We start from the raw sequence: 27,524 nt of genomic DNA, 5'->3' as shown, positions 1-27,524 counted from the left end.
TCCGGTCAAGCCGACTATCTAAGCTCTGGTGGCTCAGCCTAGCTCAGCTGTTATGTTTCTCGGCCGGAGGCCATGTGCGCACCCCAGCTAGAAATGGCCAGCCAGAAACACCAGCCCTGCCACCCAGGAGATGCTAGCATGGGAGATGGCTCTACCAATCTTCCATGCTATCTCTGCAAGGCTGAGCATTGCCCAGACCATCCCTCCATCCATACAAGCCCAGTAGGAAAATGAGACTCTAATGCTTAAATTATCCAAAAGCTTATATATTTGGTAATGATCAGAAACAAGAAACCCATACAATCAGAAGTGTAATCCAATACCCAGCCTAGATATACCAACTACCTTTGACTGCTGCAGACACAAGAACATCTGCCTCCATGTTCCCTTCTCTCTCATCTCTCTCCTAGCTCCTCCTTTTCCTTCTCCTCCTCTCCTCCTTATTCTTCCTCTTTCTCTCCTTATTCCTCCCACCTTAACTCCTCCTACAGGACACAGCTTAACTTTTTATTTTTATTCAGTCCAGGGCCCCAGCCCATAGGATGACATCATCCATATTTAATTTGAGTCTTCCTTCTCAATGGATCTAACCTAGATAGTGTCACAAGTTTGTTCTATGCTTATTTCAAATGAGAATCTGAGATTAACCATAACAACAGATAAATGAAAATAGATAGTAATTGCCTATAATAATTTGATTAGAGTTTGGAGGAAAACAAATGCTTGGTTAGATGAAGTTGTCAAACTCCATTTGTTATTATTTTTTCTAGAACTCAGCAAAATGACTTTGAGCAGTGATAGGGTTTTTTTTACCTGAGACATAGACCTAAGGAGGGAAAAACCTTTGACTAAGTTTTAAATCTCTATCTCACTTGTAGTTTGTTCTGTCCTGAAAGAAGCACAGAAAGCTTACTTTGGCACCTCTAGGAACACTGGCCAAAAACATGGACACTGAGGGTGTCACTGGAGAATGGGAGCATCTTGAAGCCTTTGCACTATATAAACACATTATTTATATACAAATTGTTCAGGAAAGAAATCAGCATTTGTTTTCAGTTAGTCATGGGAACTTGCTGGACAGTAAAACAAAGCTCTTCCATTCTCCAAGACACCTGGTCTCTTCAGAGGAGAAACAATCAGAAGGGTGTGAGCCATTATTGCTCTATTTTAAACTCCTTTCTTAATGCTACTATGTAAAAAGGAAAAAAATCCAAATTTCAATACAATAAACAATCACTGGAAAATCAATTGTATCAACTGTGAAATGTATCATTGCAAAATATAGCATTGTAAAATGTATCAAGTCTTGCCAAGCAATTGCAATACATCATTATTGTTTGGTCTCCTCCACCACTCATGCCATGCTGGTGTGCTGTGGGGCTGGAGGTCAGAAAGCTGGACTGTGGTCAGACCTGGTAAACTCTCTAGACTTGGTTCTTTCCATTTGTTGATGGGAAATGTAACTGAGATTTCTCCTTCTTCTTGTTTTTAATTAAAAATTTAAGAAAACAAGATCACTTGCCCCAATATTATTGCTTTCCCAGAGGCATCTTGACTATAAATAGACTTCTATTATCAAGTTTTATTTCCCAAGGGACAGGAAAATTCATCACGAGTTCTCTCTTGTGTGCACTTAGTCTTTGGCAATATGTAAACCTTGAGACTCTGTGCCCACAGTTTAGACTTCACAAAGCTAACCTTGATGCTCTAGAAGGGTTTTTTTTCTCTTTCTATTCTACAGATTTTCTTTAGAGAAATTCATACTGAAGAATGTGTGAAAGTTGGTCAGCAGCAGCAAATAATGTCAGTGAGATTTATTGAATGCAGATCCACAAGGACATGGGACAGTTGTAGAAACTGAAAGAATTATAAATTATACTTTTAGGTGTCAGTTGCTCTCCCTTCCCTTTGCTGGATTACTAAACAAATGTCTATTGAACAGCTAATATGTTACAAGGTCTTTTGTTGACTCAACCCAGCTGATTCAAGGCTTAAAAGGGGGTGGGGGGGGAAGCGGGCTACTTGCAGAGCTTCTCCTAGAGGAAGACACACGCCTTGAAGTAAACACACAAACAAACTATCCATGGTGGCAAAATGACAGCCACTCTGTGGCTGTGCCTTGACGTGGTGCCTTGTTGTCTCTTCTGTTCTTTCTGCTTTAGCCTGTGATGATGTGTCACAGAACATGTCAGCTCATGTTCCTGCCCTGCTCCACAGACTTCCTGTACTGCTCAAAACAAGCACGCTCACTTTGTTCTTACCTTAATTATCTTTCTTGATCCCACTCCAACTGTGCCAGACATGCTCCTGCCTAAGGACCCTTTGGGGTGTCTTCTGGCTTCTGTCTTTTCTTAGAAACGGGTTTGAACCAGGACCCAAGGTGGCATGGAGGATAATCACAACATTCAATTGTCCAGTGATACATGAGTAAAGAGAAGGAGATACACACAGTCTTTAAGTAATGAGAACATTTTCCCAACTTAATAGAACCACAAGCTCTCCTATGTATGGAACCCAATGCCCTCAGAACAGGAGAGGCTGAAAGAAGTCCAGAGATTATTAGAACATGGTCACTAAACTGCTCACATAGGTGCTAAGGAGAAAAATTATAAAAGCCAGGGGAATAAAAGCATGCATGTCCCAAGGGAAGAAAGCAATGAGTCCAGCAAAATCCCTGTCTGAGTACATGCAAATGAGAAGAGAGAATAAGAGTTTCAAAGGATGCACCATTTAAAATTCTATTCCCAGTGAAATTTCTCCTAAACACAACAATGAAATGAAATTCTAGTCAATCAAATATCATTGTGATACAAGGATCTGAATGAGCATTTTATACTAGGAAATAATGGAGGAGGGCCCAAAGGGGCAAACAGAGAATATGCAAAGATGTGGACCTCTGCATCCATTGGCTGAAGTCTCCCCAGTGTTTGTTCCTTTCTCCTTCCTTTCTCTGCTTCATTCACATATTGGTTAATAGGCTATCAAAGTTATTCAAGTACCCTTCCATAGTGTTTGTAATTCATATTATGTAAAATATTTTAATGTTATATATTATGGTTTTCATCTCTGTAAGTTGGACATTGGTCTTTGTTATATGTTATAGTTTGAATATGCTTGGTCCAGGAAGTGACACTATTAGGGGGTGTGGCCTTGTTGGTGGAAGTGTGTCACTGTGGGTGTGGGCTTTATAACCCTTATCCTAGTTGCCTGGAAGCCAGTCTTCTCTTGTTTGCCTTTGGAATAAAATGTAGGACTCTCAGTTCCTCCTACACCATGCCTACCTGGATACTGTCATGCTCCAGCCTTGATGAGAAAAGATTGAACCACTGAACCTATAAGCTATCCCCAATTAAATATTGCTCTTATAAGAGTTCCCTTGGTCATGGTGTCTGTTTACAGCAGTAAAACCCTAACTAAGATATTATGTCTTCATGACTCTTCTGAGCTGTCTAACCACACAGAGTGATTTCAGTATCTATTTTACAATCTCTTATTATCCCTCATGGTGATTCTGACAGTTCTCAATTCTGGGTAAGATTTAGTGGCTTATCCCTTCCACTGAACATCATGCTTTATTGTCTCTGCAACCTTAGCACCCCTGACTAGAACCTAGACACTGAGAATATTATGAAACTGTTTGCTGAATATTTGAATTCCCATAGATATGGACTATGAGTATTGTCAAAACCTTACTGAGTCACAGATGATACCCTTGTATACTCTTATGCTTTCAGGGCTAGCTTTGAAGAATTAGTTGGGATGATTGAAGCAGACCTCAGGTGAAGCTTACCACCACTTACTGTGTCCCTTTCTGCTGAATACTTCACCTAACTCCCATAATCATAAGAGTTTCCATCCTGAGTGGCAGAAGCAGCCATTTTACCTGTTGAGTTCTGGGCAATGTTACCATTAACCTTCTGTATGGTTCTCATTCTAGTCAACAGTAGTTCTCAAGGGCATCTTCTCCATGTACAGGGATGTCTTCCTTTGCAGAACTTTTGCAGAAAAATGTTAATCTAGCAATGTGACCACTCTGGCAATGAACCATATTCAGAGATCTGCTAGGTCTGTGTGCTCAGGGTGGAATGGCCCAAATTTAATCTCTCTAGCTGGAATATAGACACTACCTTAGTATACAACTTTAAGGCAAAATTAATTTCTAGAAAGAAGCAATTATGATTGAAAGTGACATCTAATTGAGGGGCAGACAAAGTGATAAATCAGAGAAGGATTTGACAGGATGAGTCAGAGATAGGACAAATTCAACTCTCAGGAGGACAGCACAGGAAGCTAATTAAGAGCAGAAAGAGAGAGAGTCAGTTGGGAGTCAGTGCATTGCAGTAGAAATGAATTCATTAGTGAGTTCATGCAGTTCAGGGCAGTCAGCAGAGGCAACTAACGCCAGAGAATGAGAATAGGCCAGAAGATTAGAACAAAGTGCAAAAGTTAGTTTGAGGCCAAGCAGAGCAATTCAGTGAGAAGCTAAGAAAAGCCAGATTGATTCAGTCAGCTTGGAGAGAAGTTTGAGCCAGAACAGCTGAGTTGAACCAGCCAGCCCTAGTTCAGAAAGAACTAGATAGGGTGAGCATATTCAGCAGCGAGCCTCTGAGCCAACAATTACATCAGGCAAATGCAATTTACATTTACAAGTTCTCTTGTCTCTGGTACTCTGACTTATGAACTCAAATCCTCTATCCATCCTGGCTCTTCTCTTCTCTGAACTAAGATCTATTTCATCTCAGAGAATTGGCCACCAACCACTTGAGTGTTCCCCTGGTATGTCACATCTTGAAACATCTTGACAGTGCCTGGGCTAATTGCAGGGTACCTTGAGTGTTCTACCTCAGTAGACTTTGTCCTTTAATGCTGATGTTCAAACAGATTTATTGAGTCATCAAACCTTTGAGCTGTTTACAGTTATATTAGAAATTGAACCAAAACTTTGAGCTACTTATATTAGGGATCATAGAAAAATTTTATTACCCGTGGTAACATTCAAAATTGCACCATGATTTTGTGAGTTATAAAATAACATTTATTATCTTCATGGATGTTTAAGTTGAATTAGTTGGTTCTCCTAAATTGAGTGGTCTCAAACAGGGCTGTAGCAGTCTCAGTGACTACTGAAAAGTCAATGTACTTCCACATGCCTATGGATGCTGACAGGTTAACAGTGTACTGCTCTTATCCAATGCCATAAGGTTCTGATAACAAGATGACTCATATTCTGGCTTTCCTTTAAGAAAGAGGAAAAGAGCAGATAAAAGAGATAGTATCAAGAGAAGTCACAATCAGATTTCCCTAGCACTATCAATGGCATTTTATACACTTGCTATATCTTAGTCATTAGAAATAAATCATTATGGCAGACCAAACTAAAAAGAATTATCCTCATGGGTGGCCAATACCACACACAGACACACAGACACACAGACACACACACACACACACACACACACTACACAATATATATATATATATATATATATTGTGTATATATATTGATATATATATATATATATATATATATATATATATATCAATGACAATAACAGATAGATGCTGCAGAAGTGGGTGTATAGATGGCTAGCTGATGGGATCCATTACCTGAGGACACCACAATGGTGCTAGAGTCACACTTAGTACCTTCTCCTGTCAGAAGCAGGGAAGACCCTGAGAGCAGCTACAGTGGCACTTCTGTTTTTCTGAGCTAATAGTGCTCCAGCTTGTGCTCCAGCTTGAAATAGTGAGTCCCTGTGTATATCATTTGATTCTCTAGTCCCCATGGTATTTTTAAGTCATTCAAGGAGCTTGCTAAATCTCAGAAAATACAGAATAATGGTGAGTTCTGAGTTGATTACATATTACTTAAAATGAGAAAACCTGGATTCCGAGTACGGTGTTGCTTTCAGATCTTTTGTTGTTGCTGCTGCTGTTGCTGTTATTGCTCTATAGCAGCATAAAACAGTGTACTAATTAGATAAGGTTGTTTGTGCCAAATTCTATCATGTGCTAGCCATATGGTAAGATTGTGAAGACCAAGACTGAATCTCAGCCATGGGTATATTTTATCCTTTTCTAAAGCAAAACCTGGTTCTGAGCTTCATTTCATTGTCACCGGGGTGTTTGTTTATACCTGCTGAATTTGGGTGAACAGGGCTTAGGATGGTTAGTGGGTTCATTGCTAATGTGCCTCCTGTCCTGTAGCAGATCTCTGGCTGATGCAGGAAAGGCTTTTATTTTAAAACAGGCTCTTACTCTAAAATGTGCATGATTCTTGTGTGGTTTCAGCACATGTCAAACAACGGAGCTTTGAGTGACCAAAGCATCTCTACAACTGTGAATATACTGATCTCATTGTGCCATTTACTCAGATGTATTTGTAGCCAGCACTCTCAACATTATTGTTAAATAAGGGACCCGTGAGGAACAATGGATGACTAACATCTGTTGTCCTACAGAAAATTAACGTGATATCCTGCAGCTCATCAAGTAGTCTGGTTTTCTGGTGTTAATTAACGAGGAAGCTGAGAAAAGGAATTACTGGGTATTCTAGCTGTGTGCTTACAATTGTACTGACCTGAAACGCCATTGCTCATGTCATCTCTTTTGTTTTTAAACGCAGCTGCCAGAATCCATTAATTACTGCTATAATTTCTGGGGAGGATTCCTACCACTCTGTCTTGTGTGAGGGGTACGCTCTCTCTCTGTGCCCCTTCTCTTGAGTTGCCTGCAGAATGTAATTATGAAGCCTTAAGCCAAAGCACACCACCTTTGTTTTCCAAACACTTCTCCAAAGGAGCTTTCTCTGAGGAGATAAAGGAATAGGAGGGTTGGTTTGAAGAAAAGTCCAGAGAAAATTGCTTGTCAGGTATGAATTCCTCTGCCATAAGATGTCCCGACTGCATGTCAAGGGGTCTAGGCCATCAGTGGGAAAGACTATAACTCTTACTGCAATTTCCAGGTCTTAGTAATTGCAATACAGTGGAAACTACAGGGCCTTTTCTCATAAGAAAAAGTCACAGCTTTTGAAATGCATAGTGTTGTGTTAGAATGGCAGCTCATATCTGGACAGTTCACACCAGGCCAGAACAACTCCATGGGAGAGGAAGTTTATTGATGGAGAAGGGAAGGAGAGAAAAGGACAAAGGAAGACCAAGGAAAAGAAAGAGAAGAAGAAGGAGAAGGAGAAGGAGGAGAAGAAGAAGGAGAAAAGGGATGAAGGATGGGGAGACACTCTGCCTTTTATTTGGACCATGATGTAATCACATACAGGGCTAGGCACAGTTAAGGAACAGCCAGGTGAACGCTGAGAATGTATGGCAGTTGTCATGGCAACAGACACATGTGTCCTTGTCACCTATGAGTGACATCATCACTGGACTCGGAGGCTGTAGGCTCCGATGCCAACACATAGAATACTATGTGTTCCTATGTGTATGATGAAGCCTGGGGTATAAGCCAGAGATTTAAAAATAGGACTCCCACATGAAGAAGTGATTGGAAAGGCCTGAGGGAGCCAATAGCACAGCACAGCAATGACTGACTAGAGGTGCAGAAGGCATGGGCCCTCCACTTACAGACCTTCTGTAGGCTCTCTTTGGAGCTACTCATTTGTCTCCTTTTCCTCCCGAGCTTCTACTTCTTGTTCCTTTTCAGGGTCACTTTCTCTCATGCTTTTAACCAGAAATGTCTCATATACATCTCTTCTTACTCTGCTGTAATTACATTGTAGATTATCTCCTTTTATTCTGGTGATTGTCAGCATATAAAACAATAGGTCTCATCAGGTCACCATTGTGCATAGGGTTGTACCCCATATCAAAACCCTCCATGTCGCTTCACCCCTATTGCTGATCGAGAGAGAGAGAGAGAAGAGAGAGAGAGAGAGAGAGGGAGAGAGAATTTCACTGCCATGAAAGCATAACAAGAATATTTAGCTTTGATACCACATTGCTCTTAGAAGGAGTTGAATGTGGTGAATGTGGGCCAGCCTTACTCCTCTGATTTATATGATACCTCAGTCTCCAGTCATTGTGTTTCACTGAGGGTTCTCATCACATTACAGTGAAAATTGATACTATATTAGCATATTTGGTAAAGTTTATTTAACATATACACATAAACACACTCATAGACACATATAAATACAATCATACAAATACATAGAGAATTGTGTTCTTAAGCTTTATTTTCACAACTTAAAAATGGTGATTTCTTTAATTTTGTTGATAATAATTATTTATGAAATCACCTCCTTAATTTTAAAACCAAATTAAATTTTGCTGTGGAGTGATATGGAAATCTCAGCGAAGGAGAGCCATACTTCTATGAGCCTGGAGAAATGATTTTCCATTTGGGTTTTCTAGACAAAGGTTTAATTAGAGCTGTACCAAAGTTTAACAAGGTTATTACAGAAATGTTCAGCAATGACCTAAGTGGAAAACTCCATAGAATGTACACTACGGCTTCCTGTCCATTCTCACCATAACCTCTTTTTACTCAAGAAGTTTTTATTCAAGCCTGAGCATAAAGTAACAGAAAACAGCTATATAAGTAAAACATATATTCATAAAAAAATTTATGAGGAAATGTATTTCAAAACCATAGTTTGACGTACATATGACTCTACCATTAATTGAAGACAAGCAAGTGTGCATAATAATGAAGTAAATATGTTTGTTTGTCTAACATGACATGATTGAGAGATATGATTTGATGCTTATGTACTGGAGAAGATAGATAAATAGTAAACATCCTGTTTGCTGTTAAAGTTATGGGTCTGATGTTTTTCCCATCCCCAGCTCCTAACTATGCTTCCCACCATTTCTTTCCACTATATTTAGGTATTATAATTAGATATTATAAATGTCTGTCTTAGGCAGGCCTTCTACTGCTACAACAAAGCACCATGCTCACAAAGCAAGTTGGGGAGGGAAGGGTTTATTCAACTTAAACTTTCATATCTCTGTTTATCAGCAAAGGAAGTCAGGACAGGAACTCAAACAGGGTAGGCACTTGGAGGCAGGAGCTATCCAGAGATTATATATATCCCACTGTATTATTTACACTAAAATTTATTCTCCAGTTCAATGCCAGCAATGGCCAAGCTCATTCTATGGTCTCCCCATTAATGTGATCATAAATTCTAGCTTTTTCATTATGGAGTTCCAGAGATGTGTTTATGGACCTTGTTCTGGCTGGTTTTGTATGTCAACTTGAAATAAACTAGAGTCATCAGAGAAGAAGGAGTCTCAGTTGAGACAATGCCTTCAAGAAGTACATCTGTAAGGCATTTTCTCAATTACTGATTCATGTGGGAGGGCCCATTGTGGGTGGGTGGGGCCATCCCTGGGCTGGTGGGCCTGAATTCTATAAGAAGACAGGTTAGGAAAGCCAGGGGAAGCAAGCTAGTAATCAGCACTTTCCATGGTCTCTGAACAGCTCCTCCTTCAGGTTCCTGCCCTGCTTGAGTTCCTGTCCTGATTTCCTTTGCTGATCAACAATATGTGGAACTGTGAGCTGAATAAACCCTTTTCTCCCCAACTTGCTTTTTGATCATGGTGCTTTGTTGCAGCAGTAGAAACTCTGACTAGAACATTTGTAGTATCCTTTATTCTTTCCTCTATTTTCTTTCCTCCCCCTCTTTCCCTCATCTTCTGTTCCTTAACCAGTGAAATTGAAGCCCTGTATACAATAGGAAAACATTCTACCACTGAGCTCTATTCCAAGCCTAATAATATTCTTTTAATGAAATATTTCTTTTTGTGGTCTATGGCTTTCTCATAAGAAACATGCTCATATCTGCAGCCCTCTGCCCTCAGCTCTTATCTACCCATGGCCAGTTTCTTCAGAGTAAGGTCAACCATGTATGAACAATGGATCAAATCTGTTATGAGGTGTAGCATGCTACCCACATAGGATTCTGAGCTAAGTTCCCACTGGTGGATTTTGAGCAAGTAGGATTATTGTCACTGGGTGTCTTGTGACTGGACAGATGTTATATGAAACAACCTGCTGTCCAGGCCATGAGGAGTTGAGACACCATTGGACCCAGTGAGGCAGGTTGCATTTAGCTGTTTTATGGGGAGGGAAGACCTTCAGGAGGTGAGTGTATAACAGCAGGTATCTGATCTCCTTTTAGAACCTAGAGATAGTTGGAACATTAGAAATAGTATCAATATATAACTAAAGCGTATCTGTAGCATGGTAAAGATGTAACTAAAGTGTATCTGTAGCGTGGTAAAGATGTAACTAAAGTGTATCTATAGCATGGTAAAGTCAAACCTGCTCTAAATGCATCCCAAGGAACTCAAAAGACTTACAAGACTCCTGTGGACAGAAATCATCCTGTCCTGGAAAGGCCATTTGTCCATTGATTTAATTTTCCAGGGAACTCTCTCCAAAGTAGCAAACGCCATGACCAAACTTCTGTGCGCTGTGGCTAGAGTCAGAAGTAAGAACACATCAACAGCTCTCAAAAACTTATAGAAGAGAGTGATAATTTGAAAGTGCAGTGATTAAAACTGTCACTAAATATTAGAACTAGACAAAGAAGGAATCAAATCAACTGCTTTAGTAATGTTTGGAACAAGTTTGAACTAATGAGCCATAGACTTTGAAACACATTTTCTCCTGAAAGCTTTGCAGATATGGATTTTCCATCAAAGGCACAGCTCCTGATTCTCCTTCCTCTCAGTAGTAATGGACAGATATACACCACAAAGTTGTGGCTTTTTACTAACTACAACTTTTAAAGAAATTGCAGTTCTGAGCATGAGTTTGAAGAGAACTTCAAAGAAGTAACTGGAAATGAGCTATCCCTTAAGCAAGAAAGTCCTAACTGCAAACATAGATACCAGTAGATGTAAGACATCAGACTGTGTTTTGGTCATTGCAGCTGAGACTAATTGACATTCTCTATAACCAAGAGTTTACCGTGTTCTCTTTCTCCTTCATGGAGCATCTAATTCTTTTGTGTTATCATATCTTCCTGGCTTCATCTCTGCCACCCGACTACCAAAAATAAAAGATAAAATAAACAGCTGAATGGATTCTCTAATGAAGAGGCAGAATGTACAAGTGCATGTTGAACCCAAAAGCCGAAGAGGAGGCTTGCCAGGGCCTCTGTAGGGATAACCTGGAAAATGAACACATCTACAGAGGAGAATTTACAACATGATTGTTGCACTCTCAATATACAGAGTTCTGACCCAATTTCTGCCCTAATAAACTAGCAACTTAACCTGAAGAACTTTATTGTCCTTCTCTTTCTGCTACTTGGAAGTACACTTACCAGTTTGTACTTTAATTATATTTCTGTAGATTATACAAAATTAATCTAATACAGCTCACAGACTGAAAGTATATATTGGCAGACTGTTCAGAGGTCATATTGTAACACTTGTTTCCAGTTTACTATTTTATGTCAAATTTTATTATGATAGTTTGAGGAAAAAAATTAAGATACTAATCTTCAAAAAAATCTGAAATAGCAGAATATATATTCAAATTACTTTTCTGAGACAGAGTCTAACCCTGTTGGTGAGGAAGGCCTTGAGTCGGTGGTGACCTCTCTGCTTTATACTTCTTAGTGTGTGGGTGATAGCACATAACACCACACTGAGAGAGCCCAGAAAACAATCTTTATGAGATAATATATATAATATTTTAAAGCTCAATTATACATCTTGTCATGGACAAAATACTTGGAAATTGCTAAAGATTCATTTGAAATAAAAGTTTACTAGGCATTTAATAAATTGCATTGTTCAACATTCTTAATATACAAGCAGACTGTCATTTTTTACATTTAAATCCCCCTCCTACATATGATTAAATCCCCTTATACATGATAACAAATATATCTTCCCTTTTTCTCTTTGATTAGAAATAGAGCCAATGTCTACATTTGCCATACACCTGCAGATATCTTCCATAATAACAAATAGAGTGTGGGAGTCCTTGTACTAAGAAGAGTATGAAGTAGATTTATGCATGTTTTCCTGCTCTGGGTAGAGGAGGCATGGGTAAAATGATTAGATAGCTCTTTCTTTAAGTGTCTGTGTTGTGCTCACCTGGCTGGTGGACATATTTCACACCAAATATTCCTTGTTCCCATGAGCCCTAGGACAGAGTCTGCCTAGAATGACACTGAACATTGTGACATTGAATAATTTTATATACCGAAAACACAGCATTCCCACAGACAGTGCTCTCAATGGTTAAATATTTCCTTAAATTTAAAAATAAGCTATTAAAAGCCTATAGTTCAGTAAGGGCTCCATGTGGTTTCATTAAAGCTTGGATTTTGACAGATTCTCAGAAGGCCGGTATTCCATAATTAATGGATACTCGGCCCAAGGTCGACCTTCTCAGTGACTGGATGTGTGCAAACTTGGTAGAGAAAGAAACCTGCTTTTGACTATTTGTCTTTCTAGACGGAAAGTAAATTATGGGACCATGTCCAAGAAATTGACTCTGCATGTTAATATTTGAAAGTTGTTTTACAGTAAAAAAAAAAAAAATTCATGGAAAAAATTTACTTTGTTTTAGTCTATGTTTGAAATTATAGAAATTTAAAGAGCTTCATTTTTCCCTGCTTTACAGCCTTGTTTGAGAGTTTCTGAGATTGGATTTGTGATCACTGGAAGCCTCAGATACCTTACACTTCATATTAATGACTCTGGCATTCATTTCCAAGCTGATCTATGGTGCCTGACAGACAGGTGGCTTCTTCCAACCTGGCTTGAGTCGTTTGGCTACTTGCTTGGTGCTAATGAGATTGTGCTCACAGAGGCAGCCTGAAGGAAGTACAATTTGAAGTCAGATAGATGTGAATTTGTATTCTGTTTCCCCTTCATACAGGCTAAATGTGTCACATGGTCACCCCAAGGTTTCATTTTCTTCATTTTAAAATGGGAGAGAAGCGTCTGTCTTTCTGTTTGGGGGTAAAACTACATCAGATACCAAGATCTACTGAAAAACCTTAGTACTTGATATATAATCCTCTGTCAGTAAAGATTATAAGTTCAACATTTATTAGGAGAAAAACTCAATGTACACACTGTTGCTACTCACCACCAACTTAAAATTTCTAAACATTAAATCTCAATTCTGAAAACATCTACAAAGTGTACCACATGCTTATAGTTTTGGACGTGCCCAGATTTTCAGATTTCCAGAAGCAGCCTCTTCCCCTTCAAGTATGACTCTCAGACTTATTTCTATTCTGACAGTGAACATGTAAACTATAGTTGCACAGGAGTCATCTATGTCACTAACAATCAGGAAGCAGAGCCTGAGACAGAACGTGGCCAAAGTCAATGTTACCCCCAAAGCTCATACAATGAATAAATGAATGAGCTCCTTGGGGTTGACAAGGCAGAGTCATCTCATTCCTGACACTGGCCTGACCTATGACTCTCAGCCATTTCTTGATTCCTCCATTTCTCTATGGCTTCCATTTTAAAATCTAAGGCTGTGACTGGAAATGACCATTGTCCACACAATGTTCTCTGAGGAGAACTCTGGTTCATGTACATAAGAAGCTTGTTTGTTGGGACAGAACAGGTCTTAGAACCAAGCCCTCTGAACTCTCCAGACCAAGATCCAGTTTCCCATTCAATAGACTTTTGAAAGTTTTCTCAAATGTGTATCAGCTAAAGACTAGCTTCTGTATTTGAAAAGTCCTCATTGAAACCAGATATACTTTAAGGACTGAATGCAACACTGTCCATAGGGGAAATACCTGAGGTCAGTCTCTGTTGAAAAAGACCTGAAGAGTCATCAGGCTTGACCTTCAAGACAGCAAAATATGGCGCTCTAAAGTAAGCCACTTGGGGTCATCAAGTAACGACAGAGAAAATGGAGAAGAAATGAACCAGCATAACTCTGGTCTTTCCTTGTTTGCCTATGGGGAAGACATGTATTTGTAAATTTCTAATTTCTCCCTTCTCTACAAGTGTGGGCAACAGTTAGCACACACTCTTATCAACACAGAGAAGATTAATATGTGATAGGCACTTGTGTATCATTATGACAAAATACCCAAGCTATAAAAGAAAGAATCCAAAAAAAATTAAAACCAACAAAACAAAACAAAATTATCAAAAAACCAGAACAGAACAAACACACAAAGATAAAGGAAGAAGGGTGGTTTATGGTTAATTGTTCGTTTAGGTTCTTGATTTCTAAGTGTTAAGTCTATGACTTTTAAAGGGCCACACGATTAGATAGCACTTTATGGCGGCCAGACTGTGTGGAAGAGGAATGTTTATGTCAGCATCAACCATGACGAAGAAAGCAAGACAGAAAGTGATGCCCCCATCACCTTCATTCATCCTTACCTCATAAGTTTACAAAGCCTCTCCAAACAGTAGCGCCTTCTACAGACCAGCCTTACAATCATGAGTCCATGTAGGACATATGTGTACAGACCACAGCACAAGAGAACCTGAAAAACAAACTTTGCCTAGACAAGCAAAGAAGATATAGTTTCATCCAAGCAGACAGCAATGAAGAGAAGGACACTGAGGAAGCAAACCTTAGAAGAAACAGCATTTTAGCTGTGTTTTAAACCTCCGTAGACAGGACTGAGGGTAATATGAGCACAAAGCTAAGCAAGGAAACTGGAAGCTGTTTCATTATACAGAATAGAGGGTTGGGAGATATGCTAGGAAGGATAGCACCATGTCTTACAAGGTATTTGTGGCCAAGTATGATGACCTAAATTTAATCCCTAGGTCCCACATTGTAGGAGTTGTCCTTGGACCTTTGTGTGTATTTTGTGGCATACACACACTCACACACATGCACACACATACACACACACAGAATAAACAAGTGATGCCATCAGACTGAGGAGGAGTTTAAATGTCATATGAAAGTGCTAGAGTTTGTTTTCAGACAAAGGCAAGAGGGAAAGGACATGGACAGGAGAATGTGTTTTCGAATGGGCTGCCTGATCGGGCGCTGTTCATGGTACTGACTGGCTGCCCTACGAGAGGTGGTCCGTCACAATCAGCTCTTTCTCATCTAGGCTGTGGAAGTGCTGCTGCAACATGGAGCCAATGTGAATGTTCAAGATGCAGTCTTCTTCACCCCACTGCACATCGCAGCCTTCTACGGGCACGAGCAGGTAGGTATGAAGTGGTAGCTTCAAGATCGTGTAATATTCTCACCAGGTCCATCCATAGGAGCTTGTAGATCCATAGAAACACTGCACTGATTATGTCATCCATTGTTATCTTAGTGCAGAAAGGATACATTAGAGTGTGCTTTGGTGGTTTGCAGCAATGGGAATCAGCCAGCCTGAATTGGGAAAAAAATCTTTCCCAGGTTTATGGCTATCTATAGCTTATATAGTACCTCTAATCTCCATGTCTTAAGGGAAAAATATTTATGATTTGGACTTTCCATGGATGCCTTTATGAAACAATAGAGTTGCTTGGAAGATGTGTAGTTCACGACACTCTTTAGATGCTGTTGGAGTAGGCACAAAACACATTACAAAGGCCCTTCCAGCAGCTCCCTGAAACAGGTGTCTTTAAGAAGCCTTTTTTTTTTCTTTCCTGTTCTCTAGGGGATGTTGGGAACTGGAAAGACCTCCTTATGCTGCCTTTGGCTCTAGGCCTGTGACTTACCTTTAAGAGGAACTTGAGGTTGTGACTGGGCTCAGAGTTTTCAGCAGATAGTCTCAGGTTTGCTGTCGGGCCTGATGTTCCTCCAGGGTCTGTCTGTATGGAGGAAAAGGAAACTAGAGCATGCAGTAGATAAAAAAAATATGGATATAAGAGGTCAAAGTCACATGAGGAAGGGCTGAGAATGTCAGCATGTCCCAGTACCCTCACAAACAGGGAGAGCAGCCATGGGAGAGCACCGTTCTTCAGAAAATCATTTTTCTCCAGTTCCCAACATTACATCCAAAGCCCAACAGGGCTGGTAGCATACCAGTCAAATGACTGAGAACAGAAGAACTAAAGTGTGTACCAGGCTGGTTAGCCTGCGGCCCTGTGCTTTCTCTGCCAGGCCACAAGCCCACTTCTCAGTGAGCCCATGCAGAGAAACATCAAACCCAAGCAACTTAACTAAACAGTAAAGTCAGAATTCAAAACAATGTGTTCCAACTTCAAAGTCTATTGATTTTTTTCACCTCCACATAGTGAAAGACAAACAATACTTGTGATGATTTCAAACACTGCCCCTTAGCTATTTCGATAAACAATAGGAAAAGAACCAAAGGAAACACAAAAATACAAAAGTAAGTACATAACCATGTCAAACAGTCGTTCATGTGTGTGTGATCCTTGTCCTATTATTGACTTGGCACCAATCATGTCACAGTATTCCCTAAGGGTCCAACTGAAACTTTCTGTGGTCTGCACTGCTCTAGTTAGTCACCAAATCTTTGTGTCCCTATGAGCTGGCATATGCTTGCCCACTCTTGTGTCTGTGAAGCATGATCCACAGATTATAAAACTTGGCAGTCCACTGATGTGCTACTCAGAGTGTACACAGGTGCCTAGTGAGTCAGGCACTGGTCACAGTATAGGTGCAGGCTCCAAAAGTCTGGTGATGGGAAAACTCCATACTTCCTGGAGTTAGGCAGGAGCAGGAGGTGTGGTGCTGCTTGCAAAGTCATCTACTTTGCTGACTGACCTCACAACCAACAGAGAGATAAAGAGCCTCATATGTGCTGGTGAAGAACTAAATTTGTTTGCTTTCCATGAAAATGTAGTCACAGCCATAAAAATTATGCTAAAATGTGGATGGCCCTTTTATGATAAGGGACTCACTTTCTGAGTGAAGAAGGCCCCGAACCAGTAATTTATGGAAACTGTTGTCATTTGCTAAAATATGCTGACGAGGAGAGTGGCAAATTTGGCCCTGTGCACCCTGTTTCTTGTCTTATCCACTTAATTTTAAGTGGAGGACGAGGTGCTTCTAGCAAGCACAGTATTTCCTAAATATGTAATAATAGCACTTAATAGACAATCGAGTTCCTGGAGAGTTTAAATCTGTTATAAACTCACAGGGATGGCATGAGCAGGCAGATCTGCTTAGGTGGCAATGTTCTAACGGTCGGAAAGTAAGTGTGGATCTGTCCATTAGCCAACAGAGGGGTAAAATGCACACATTTCTGATTCATGTTGCCATTTCTACAGATAGATGTTAAGGGCTAAGTACTGTTCTGTGCACTTTACAAGTGCTAACTTACTAAATCCTCACAGCATCTGAAAGAGATAGAGCCATTACTGTTACCACTTTAACCTAAACAAACTGAGGTCTGAAAACACTAGTCATTAGACTACAATGACATGGCTAAGACATTGGATCTGGGCCCCAGAGTCCCTGCTTGTGCCTAGTACACTCAAGAGGAAGCCCTTTCCTCCATCTGCCACTCAGATAATGCATGGTTGAGAACTTGTATCAAATGTATATTGTATTATTCTGCTATATGTCAGCCACTGTGCTTGGCACAGTAAATATATCATGGCCTCTGGTCCTCACTACAACCTGTGATTTAAGTCTGACCATGATTTCTACTTTACATGAGGTACAATTAATAAAATTGGTTGGGGATGTGTAGCCCATTATTAAGACACTTGTCTAGAAAGTGCTAAGTTCTCGGCTCCAAGCCTAGCTCTGAAAACATCAGAAAGTGGTTAGCTAACTGTTCATCTCAAGAGCCCAGAGATGAAGTAGGTCAGATTATGATTCTGTCCTATTCTGTCTCCTGGATTTTAACTCCCAGTCACTGTGTGACTCTCTCCTGGTTACTTTTAAGTGTCAACTTGGCATACTCTAGAATCACCTGGGAAGGGAGTCTCAATGAGGGATAGTCTACAAAAAGTTGGCCTGTGGCCCTATCTGTGGAAGATTGTCTTAGTTGTTAATTGAAATGTGAAACTGCCTCTGTGGGTGGTACCATTCCCTAGGGAGAAGCTGCAGAATGAAATTGCTTAACTGTTGGACTTCTTTTCAATAATCAATTCTTCTCTGTTTTTCACTAGTTTGGCTAGAATTTTCTGTTATTTTGAGGTGAGAGTAACCCAAGAGATAGCTTAGGTGTTTTAGGCAGTCAAGAATTCTACACTGTATTTCATGTTTGAGGGCAGGTTGAGGTAGGGTTTAATCTATCAAGGGCTCGCTATGTTCTCACTCTGTAGCTGAGGATGACCTTGAATACCTGATCCTCCAGTTGCTGATGTTACAGGCAAGCACCACCAAGCACACTCTTGTTTTTTCCCCATACTAAAGTCTAATGATGGGCTCCTCTAGGTAACCAGAGTCCTTTTGAAGTTTGGTGCAGATGTCAATGTAAGCGGTGAAGTTGGAGACAGGCCTCTGCACCTGGCCTCTGCAAAGGGGTTCTTCAACATTGTGAAGCTCCTGGTAGAAGAAGGGAACAAAGCAGATGGTAAGTCCGCTGTGCCTGCCTTCTCTAGGTCACATCCGCAGTGTCCTTCCTTCCCTTACCCCTGGGGACGTGTGCTAACATGTTCCAGAAATCATAATTCATTTCCATTAGTCTACTTGTTGAACTCAGCTGAGAATGTTTCTTCATACCCTTTAGTTCAGTTTCCCCGACACTGAGCACCCTGGGACAGATTGGTCCCAGGACAGACTGGTCCTGGCTGTTGCTTTTCACCTGCCTTTTCCTTTAGTGGATGTGTAATTTACATATGGGAAACTCAATCAATAAATAGCCATTAACCCCACAGTAACTCATCTTCCAGGCTCTCTTGCCCCAGATCACTTCATCTCTTCTCAAACCTCACAAAATAGTTTGTTCTATTCTACGGTTATTTTTGTTTGTATTTTCTGTGTGTGCATGTGTGAGGTGTCTGTATATAATGTGTGTCCAGACCCTCACAGCCAGGCATAGACTCTAGGAAACCATGTGGTATCTTGATCTATTACTCTGACAGAGTCCCTTGATATAAGGTCTCTCTCTGAACCTGTATGTATAAATAGAGGGTCACCAATTTAGTCTTTTTTCATTTTAATTTTTAAATTTATTAAATTGTTAAATAAATGTTGGAAATTGCTTGAAAGAAGCATTAAAGAAGAAGACTTCCTCCTAGACTTTTATTTTTGACACAGATTCCCCAAAAGCCACAGCAGCTAGAACACACCAGCAATCCACCTATCTCTGCCTCCAATTGCTGGGTGGCTACTGGTATTCTTAAGCAATACCCAGATTTTTACGCAACTGCTGGGGATTTGAACCCAGGTCAAGCTTTGCCAAGAAGTGCTTTCACTCTGATAACCACCTCCCAACTCCAAACTTTGCTCACCAGATTAATTTTGCCATTTATCCACACCACTGCAGCAAGCAGAGTCTTATCTTTTAAACTGCAGAAGGCTCCAAATATCCCTCCATTTGTACATCCAGCTTCTTCCTGGATGTAATTCAATGTTTCCGACATTTTGCTACTATGTAACTCCGTTGGTTAGCAGATACACTTATCTATCTTGGATACATATATAGAGTGGAATTTCTAGACCCAAGGGTATGCACATGCTGAACTATGTAGCTACTCCCATTTGTACTCCCAAAACACTTCTACTGTTTTCCAATCTTGTAGCAATGTACTCCATCCCCTTCCTACAGCCTTCCCCATAACCAATACTCTATTGCTATACTAAAATTCCATAGGTACAATGGTCATCAATTTAGTCTTCTTTATTTTAATTTGAAAATTTATTTACTTATTCGATAAATGTTGGAAATTTGCTTGAAAGTAGCATTAAAGAAGACTTCCTCCTAGACTTTTATTTTTGACACAGATTCACCGAGAGCTACATCTGGCCATAAAATCCTCTCAGGCATATCCAGCCTCCTCCCACTGCCCCTAGAGAACTAATTAAACGCCCATCAGTGATAGCTGCTGCCCTTTGCAACAAAAAGGATGCAAAACTCCAAAAGGACACGGTTGTCAGGTCCATAGAGCTGCCAGCTCCTTCAGTCCAAAATTCAAATTGGTAATCACTTACTAAAGCTAATCGATGCTTTCATCCAGTGGTGAAGAAGCCCAGTGATTCATAGACATCCCAGCAAGAGGCTAGAACAGCTTGCGTTTATGTCAGCCTCTTCATTTTGTAGAAGTTGAAGAACTCCGTTTGCATTGTCTTCTACGGGCCATCATGCAACGATTTGGGCATCTACCTGATAGTATTATCCTAAACAGCGTGCACTATCAGAACAAAAGCAAGGTGTGGACATCATTTAAGTCTTGTGCAGTCATTCATTCTTTCAGCTTAGGAGAGGCTGAGGCACACCTGTGGGAAGCCTGGCTACATGTTGGCATTTATGAAATTACCTTGCTCTTCTGGGGGACCGGAAGTGCATCGCTCCTCCCTCTCTTTATCTACACCAGCCTCAGCTTTTTATTCTCTTGAACAACTCCAAAGCCTGGTAGTGTCAAATGTGTGGCACTTATGACCAGCATGCCTCCAGGATCAAAGGACTCATCTGCAAAAGGCATTGAAATTCATGTAGCCCCATCCTCCCTCGTATGTATCCCTTGGCTGCACAGGATAACTTCTAGCGTTTTCTTTCTGACTCACACAAGTGCTACATTCTTCCTACTGGATCATTTAAAATAAAAAAAGCAGCATGACTCAAACACTTAAGTATTCTTATTTCCTTCTAGTACACTTGATATGAAGCCTGCTTTGCACTCCAATAGGTTGCTGAAAACACAGCATACCCTGCCCCGTGTGACAGATGGGACGAGACCCACCATCAGTGAACTCACCTTTTCAAAAATGTAGCTGACCCTCAAGATGATTTATTACAACTCTAGACTTTTCTCATGGCAAATGCACATAAGAAGAAGATTAAATGAATGGCCCCAGAGGACGTACAATTTGCAGCCTAGTATTTACAGTATGTTTCCATGGAAATGGCATGCCACAAAAGAGAATATATTCAGGTTGCAAAATGGTCCAAAATGTAATTCAGAAGGCAGGCTCTTCAGTTCAGTGCATATAAGGAGCTGGCTTATTCAGTCAGGTGTTTCAAGTCTCTGCTCTGCTTCAACGTGACTCTTGGGGCAGGAGAGAAAAAAAAATAAATCCTCATGTCAAGAGGTTAAAGATGCTGAGATGGTCCTTAAAACTTATCCTTTTGATAAAGTTGAAAAATGGGAACTTTTTCGACATTCATTAATATTTGCTAACTCATTGTTAAACACTGGAGTTCTTTAATATAACGCCCCCTTCAACGTGCCACGGGCTAGTGCAGAACTCTCTAAATATCTGTCAAGACAGGGGCTGGAAAGAAGGTTCAGTAACTAAAAGCATGTACTGTACACTCAGACGACCTGAGCTCAACTGCCAGCACCCACATCAGAGGGCTCCAACCATTTGCCATTCTGCTACCCTCCCATCACTGGGCACCTATACATAGATATGAGCATACACACAAGCACATGTTCACAGAAACACATACAACCCACACACAAATACGCACACCAGAGGTACATACACGCACAGCTCAAAGGAAAAAATTCAAATGAGCCTATAAGATCACAGTCAGCAAGGCTGCTTTATTTTAAACATATTTCATTGAAATTATTAAACAGATTTGTGATGGAACATTTATTTAATAAGCATGTAGGATTTATTTTAAACAGTGGATAGTCTTTAAGTCATTGCTGACTTAGTCTCGAAGTTTTGTTTTATTTTAAGTGTCAGTAATTAGAAATAAGGAAAAGGAGGTTCCACCTATCCAACCATCCAACAACCTTTCAAAAGCCACTGGTAGACAATAATTCTTTTTTAAGATGGAGGAGAGAGTAAAATATTTTCCTGATAATGAAGCACATGTGTTCCTTTGCAAGACTCTTTTATTTAAATATGTTAGCTAGAGTTTTTACTTGCTTTGCTGGAGATTGAGCCTCAGGACTTTGCATATCCTAAGTAAACTGCCTTCTGTTAGGAAATAACTCATCATTTTGGTGACAAGCTTTCATGAAGTTACCTTGCTGACTTTGAACTCACTCCACAGGCTGATCTTAGGGCTATGATCCTCCTATGTTGGATCCACCTGGGATCAGAGAACTACCTGCACTGCCAGGCCTGACTTTAGTAAAAGATAAAGCTATTCTGAGCATAATATTGTTGATACATATCATCATATCTCAATGTTCCTGGATAATATAATAATCTTTACATTTTAGTCTCTGTAAATCAGTCCAAGACAAAAACAAATATCTCACAATGACCATGGCCGAGCTGTGTGAACCTCGTGTGATGCCACATCCCTTCAGTGTGTAGTGTTAGGAAGAGTGCCAGCAGCACAGAGGGAGGATGGTTCATCAGGCAGGGGATCCTCGAAGTTCACTTGGTTCTGGTGAAGAGGAATCACACTGGGAGAGGTGAGGGTGGCCAGTTGGCACTCCACAGCTGGCCAGGACTGTGCCACTATGCTTTATAATCTTCAGTGGAAACTTGGGAACCCTCAAAAGAAACTTCTTATGCCCTGGGCTCCAGCATGAACCTATGTCACTGTCTCTACCCGGCTTCTCACAGAACATTAAAATAAAATCAAATAGTTATAGACAAGCAGATCAAAATGAGCCAGGATTGTCTTCTGGGGGAAGGGTTTTTTTTCTGAAGCACTGCTCATAGGATTTGCAGGAAAATTTTGGGGATATAGCTGAAGTTAGTCTGTTTGCTTAAGACCTTACAGGACAATAAATGAGAGAGGCTGTCAACAAATGCAGCAGTTAGCAGGCAAATCCGTCGTCATTAACTGCTACATGGTGGCACGTCACCAGTAGGAATAAGCTACACGCGCTTTTGAGTCACTGTGGTCTTCCCTAACTTTCCCTGGAGATTGTTCATCATTTAACAACATTCTCTCTATTTCTTCTGCTTGTAAAACCACACCAAATAATAAGTGACTTTGGACAGAAAAATCATAATAAAGCAGATGTGTCTAGAACAGCTGATCCAATTATTTTCTTCCTCAGATATTGAATTAATGTCAGATCAGACCTAGAATTGAGCAGTTGGTGTTCAGTTATTATTAAGCTTGTCTTGCAACTAGACTTTATGTTCTTTGAAGGTATACTTTTATGTATTTATAGTTTATTGATTTTAACACAAAACTTACAAGAGAAAAATTAGACAGTAGAATGATCTTCATTAAATGTGTGTGCACAGAAAATATTATTCTAAATGCATTTACAAACATAAGGTTCATGAATATTTTCTGTTTGTTTCCAATAACGGTTCTGTGATAGCCATAATAACCGATAAAACATGAGTATCGTAACAGTGGTACAGTGATGGACAGTTAGCGACTGTTTAAAAAGTGAGAATGCAATAGGATTTCCCCAAGCATCCAAAGCTAATTTATAATGATTAAAGCATGAAAGGACTGTGTTAAAGACTGTTGCCCTGGTTAGTACTCACTGTAAACTAGATATAACCTAGACACACCTCTGTGGAAAGACCTCAGTCATAGACTTGCCTTTATCAGACTGGCCTCTTTCCATGACTGTGAGAGAACATTCCGAACAATGATTGATGGGAGGACTCAGCCCACCACATGCAGCACCAGCCCTGAGACATTGGTCCTGTCAGAGAGCTAGCTGAATTGACCCAGTTCTGAGGCAGTAAGCACCGTTCTCCCACAGTTTCTGGTTCACTTCCTACTTGTGTTCCTGTCCTAAGTTCCCTCCTCGAGAACAAACAAGCTCTTTGCTCCCTATGCTAGCCATTTTTTGTCTTAGTGTTTTCTGAAAGGAAACTAGAGCAGATGTGAGGTAGCTCCCAAGTCTGAGCAGAAGAGAGCAGTGTCAGACTCAGAGCTCTCCCAGCAAAGAACTGTCTCCAGCATCACAACCCTAAAGGGGTCTCATGGAGACCCAATGGCAGCAACACCAGACACATGCAGACATTGGGCTTCTACAAACAGCCAGGCAGGGCCCTGATCCTGTGTCTGGAATTGCTACCAGAAAAAAACTGGATAACATTACTGTCACTAATTGCCATATTGCCAGGACTAGGTTCAGTGCTCTTATGTTATAAGCTCCAAGTCAAGTGTTGCTTATATTCTTCAAAACCCGCTTTAATAAGTGTACTTAAACACTCTAACCTCCCTTCTAGTCCAGCAGAGGAAGTGGAAAGGAAAGGTTAATAGGGCAAAGGAGGATGTGACCTGTTTAGAAATAGATATTTGGGGTGAATCTAGTCTGCACTGTCAGAATATCAGCAGTTCAGTTCACACAGTGGTACCTCGATCCACTTGCAGACACCATTTATGAATCAGCAAAGGCAGTTTGATCCAGAAGAAACTGACAGGTTCTGCCAATCGACTGGTGTCCACAGAAGCAGCAAGAGGCCACCTGAACACAAGATTTTCTTTGGTGCATTTCTCTCTGCAAAGTTATGATAACTGGCAAGGTGAACCAATGCTACACAGTATCGTCCACTCTCTGTTGGGTTATATTTATACCCTTTCCAGACATCACGTGTTCTCTCAAGCATCCACTCCAGTGAAACATCACATGCCCCTTTTCCAGGTAGCTTCCAGAAAAACACCACATGCCTGTTCTTAGCAAACAAAAAACATCCTTTCATAAGGCAATTTCCAGAATAATGTCACATGACACAACTGAGTATCAAAAACAAGCAAACAAAAAACAAAAACCAAAAACTCCCCAGAATTTTCCACTTCAGTCAGGGTCTGATGTGCAGTGGACTGGAAGATGACATAGATGGGGAGATGTTCAATCTGGAGAAGTGTGGAGAGTGAAGGCTCTCTGCTGAGAATTGTCTCAGGGCAGCACAGATAGCCTCTGCATGCTCACATTCTCCTGTCTGGAGCTTCCAAATGGTCCTTTTCCTGTCTCTTAGAGCCTAACATCTAAGGAGTCCAGGAGAACACATTTCAATCTCTATGTTAGCGAGACCTCTTGATTCCCATATTCAGGTCCCACAAAGAATCTTCACAGACCCTGAGAGTTATAGAACTGTATGGCGAAAAGAAAAAGACAGAGATCTGCTGTGTGTGTAAAATAATGTCATGATTCTCAGCTGAGGGGTGCAGCACCTTCCGTACAGCACCCTAAACTTTCAAATGGCTGGCTGTCACCTCCACCCACTGAATCAGCACTACTGGGTTTAGTGATCTAGATGGAACTTTTAATTTAAAATTTCAAATGACATAGACATTGGGGAGGCCAGAGAACAACATATAAGAGTCAGCTCTCTCAGTTCTACCACGTGGAGCCTGGAGAGAGAACTCAGGTCCACAGGATTAGCAGCAGAGGTCTGTATCCACTGACCATCTATCTCAACAGTCCAGGACTTTCAAAATTTAAAATCCTTCTGATGAAAAAAGGGAGTCAGTTTGGAATGGATGCTTATGGGAAAGAGGCCACGGGCAGCCTTGTGTGATCACACCACAACAAGACAAATTTGATTAGCTGTAATCTGTAGAATTTATGAGCACTAAAACAAAGTCTGCTTGATGTGATAATAGACAATAGAATAGAATGGAATTATAACTTTTTAAATGGGTTGCACTTAATTTCCTCTATCATAAACAGTAATTGGCAATTTCCAGTAGTATCTTGGGCACATAGGCAAAGCACATGACAGTGTATCTATGAAGGGTGAGAAAGAATGAATTCCAGACGACACATCTGTGCTTTCTCCTCGATGGCAGTGAACGCTCAGGACAATGAAGGTCACGTCCCTCTGCACTTCAGTTCTCGATTCGGACACCACAATATAGTGAGCTACTTGCTCCAGAGTGACTTAGAGGTTCAACCTCATGTGATTAACATCTATGGTGACACTCCTTTGCACCTGTGAGTATGACTTAGCATTTCTCATATCCAGCTCGTGTCCTCCTACTTATTAAAATATCTTCTTCCCATCCAGGGCATGCTACAGTGGGAATTTTGAAGTTGCCAAGGAAATTGTCCACGTGACAGGAACTGAAAGTCTGACTAAGGAAAACATCTTCAGCGAGACAGCTTTTCACAGGTAGAGAGAATCTCTGTGTACTAGCCACTGAGCTTGGCTGACACTGTGCAGCATCCCAAGTCATGTATACAAAGCTGTAACAAACAGCTGGTGTAGTCAGAAAGTGAGCACAGAGGTAGGGTGGAAAAGACTCCTGACTGGGTGCAGAAAGGAAAGGTGGAAGCAGGTGCCGCCATCAGCGCAGCAAAGGGATTCGTCTCCAGATGCTGCTTTACTGGCAGAGCCTCAAAGACGTGGACTGATGTTGCCAAGGCAACAGGCCTATCAACATCTGTAAGCATATTTCTACTCACTCCCGGAAAAGCTGCCATGAGGGGCTGTATGGCCTCTCTGACAAGAATCTCATTACTACGATTCATCAGCGTCAAATACGACACTTTCTCCCTCACTTTCTTAAACCTTATGTGCAAATGTGTCTACCCAAGATATCCATCTGCCAGCTGCTAAAAGCTTAGTTAGGATGGGATTGGGATACCCAGGATGTAGCTCTTTTCTTCGAACCCACAAATCCCTATCCAGTGTGCTTAGGAAAGGACCCCAAAGGGTCAGCTGGGATTGGGAAAGATGTACCCCATGAATGAAGAAAGAGACTGCTGTACTCAGAGCCATAGCGGCTCCTGAGCTTTCTAGGAGGGAATAGGTGCCACAACATTAGGAGCCCTCGCTGGACAAGGATTGTCATTTTGCTACAAAAATAACGATTTGAACTTAACAAGCCTTGAGTCATCTACCTAGACGTGACATACCTAACAACAATCTGGAACCTCTAAAAACCAGACTCCAGGCTGATCTATTGTCTGCATATTGTTTGGTTTGCACTGGGGAATAATAAAAAAGTAAAAGACTCTTTGATGCTAAACAAACATTAACCTCATGCTTCTATACCAGGCATCAAGCCTTCAAATATAATATGGGTTTGCAGGGTGGTTTGTTCTTTTAACAATAAAACCCATTACAAAGAAAGAAAGGCTAAGGAGACTACCACCTAAGAAGGAAACAGAGACTATACTCCAGGTTATTGTGTCCGTTGTCACATTTAACTTCAGAAATCTTTTGAAATTGAAACAAATCTAATTATCTCTTAATTACTTCTCTTGTTGTTATGGCCAAATAAATAGCTCACCTGGAACAACTAAGTAGGGAGGGTCTACTCTGTCTCACAGTCTGAGGAAGCACAGTCCAGCACAGCATGAACGAACGGCATGATGGCTGGAGGCTGGGCAGCTACTCACCTCGTATCTGCAGCTAGGCATCAGAGGTGGTGCTGCTACAAAGCCGGTGCCTCCTTTCCCTTTCTGTGTTCAGTCTAGGACCCCAGCGCATGAGACAGTGCCACCTACGTTCAGGAGAGGTCTCAGTTAAACCTCTCTGTGAAAGTCCTCACACGTACATGCAAAGATGTACCATACTAACACCCCAAGGATTTATTCATACAATCAGGTTGACAGTATTATAAGATAACCATGATAGAGTGTGTGTGTGTGTGTGTGTGTGTGTGTGTGTGCATGTGT

At 40.8% G+C, this 27,524-nt stretch overlaps 1 protein-coding gene across 1 annotated transcript in view; it reads left to right on the top strand.

Moving 5' to 3' along the window:
• The window catches only part of Tnni3k (TNNI3 interacting kinase), a 253,119-nt gene that overhangs the window by 48,419 nt on the left and 177,176 nt on the right, over positions 1-27,524 (top strand). The window contains exons 6-9 of the mRNA XM_028754295.1: positions 15,041-15,139; positions 18,283-18,421; positions 25,691-25,835; positions 25,909-26,013. Of these exons, the coding sequence (XP_028610128.1) occupies positions 15,041-15,139; positions 18,283-18,421; positions 25,691-25,835; positions 25,909-26,013 (488 nt within the window). The remainder of the gene's footprint in view (positions 1-15,040; positions 15,140-18,282; positions 18,422-25,690; positions 25,836-25,908; positions 26,014-27,524) is intronic.

This window comes from Grammomys surdaster, unplaced genomic scaffold (genome assembly GCF_004785775.1).
Source record: "Grammomys surdaster isolate TR1022 unplaced genomic scaffold, NIH_TR_1.0 125996, whole genome shotgun sequence".
In the NCBI taxonomy this organism is placed as follows: domain Eukaryota; kingdom Metazoa; phylum Chordata; class Mammalia; order Rodentia; family Muridae; genus Grammomys; species Grammomys surdaster.
This window is presented reverse-complemented; position numbering and strand designations above follow the sequence as displayed.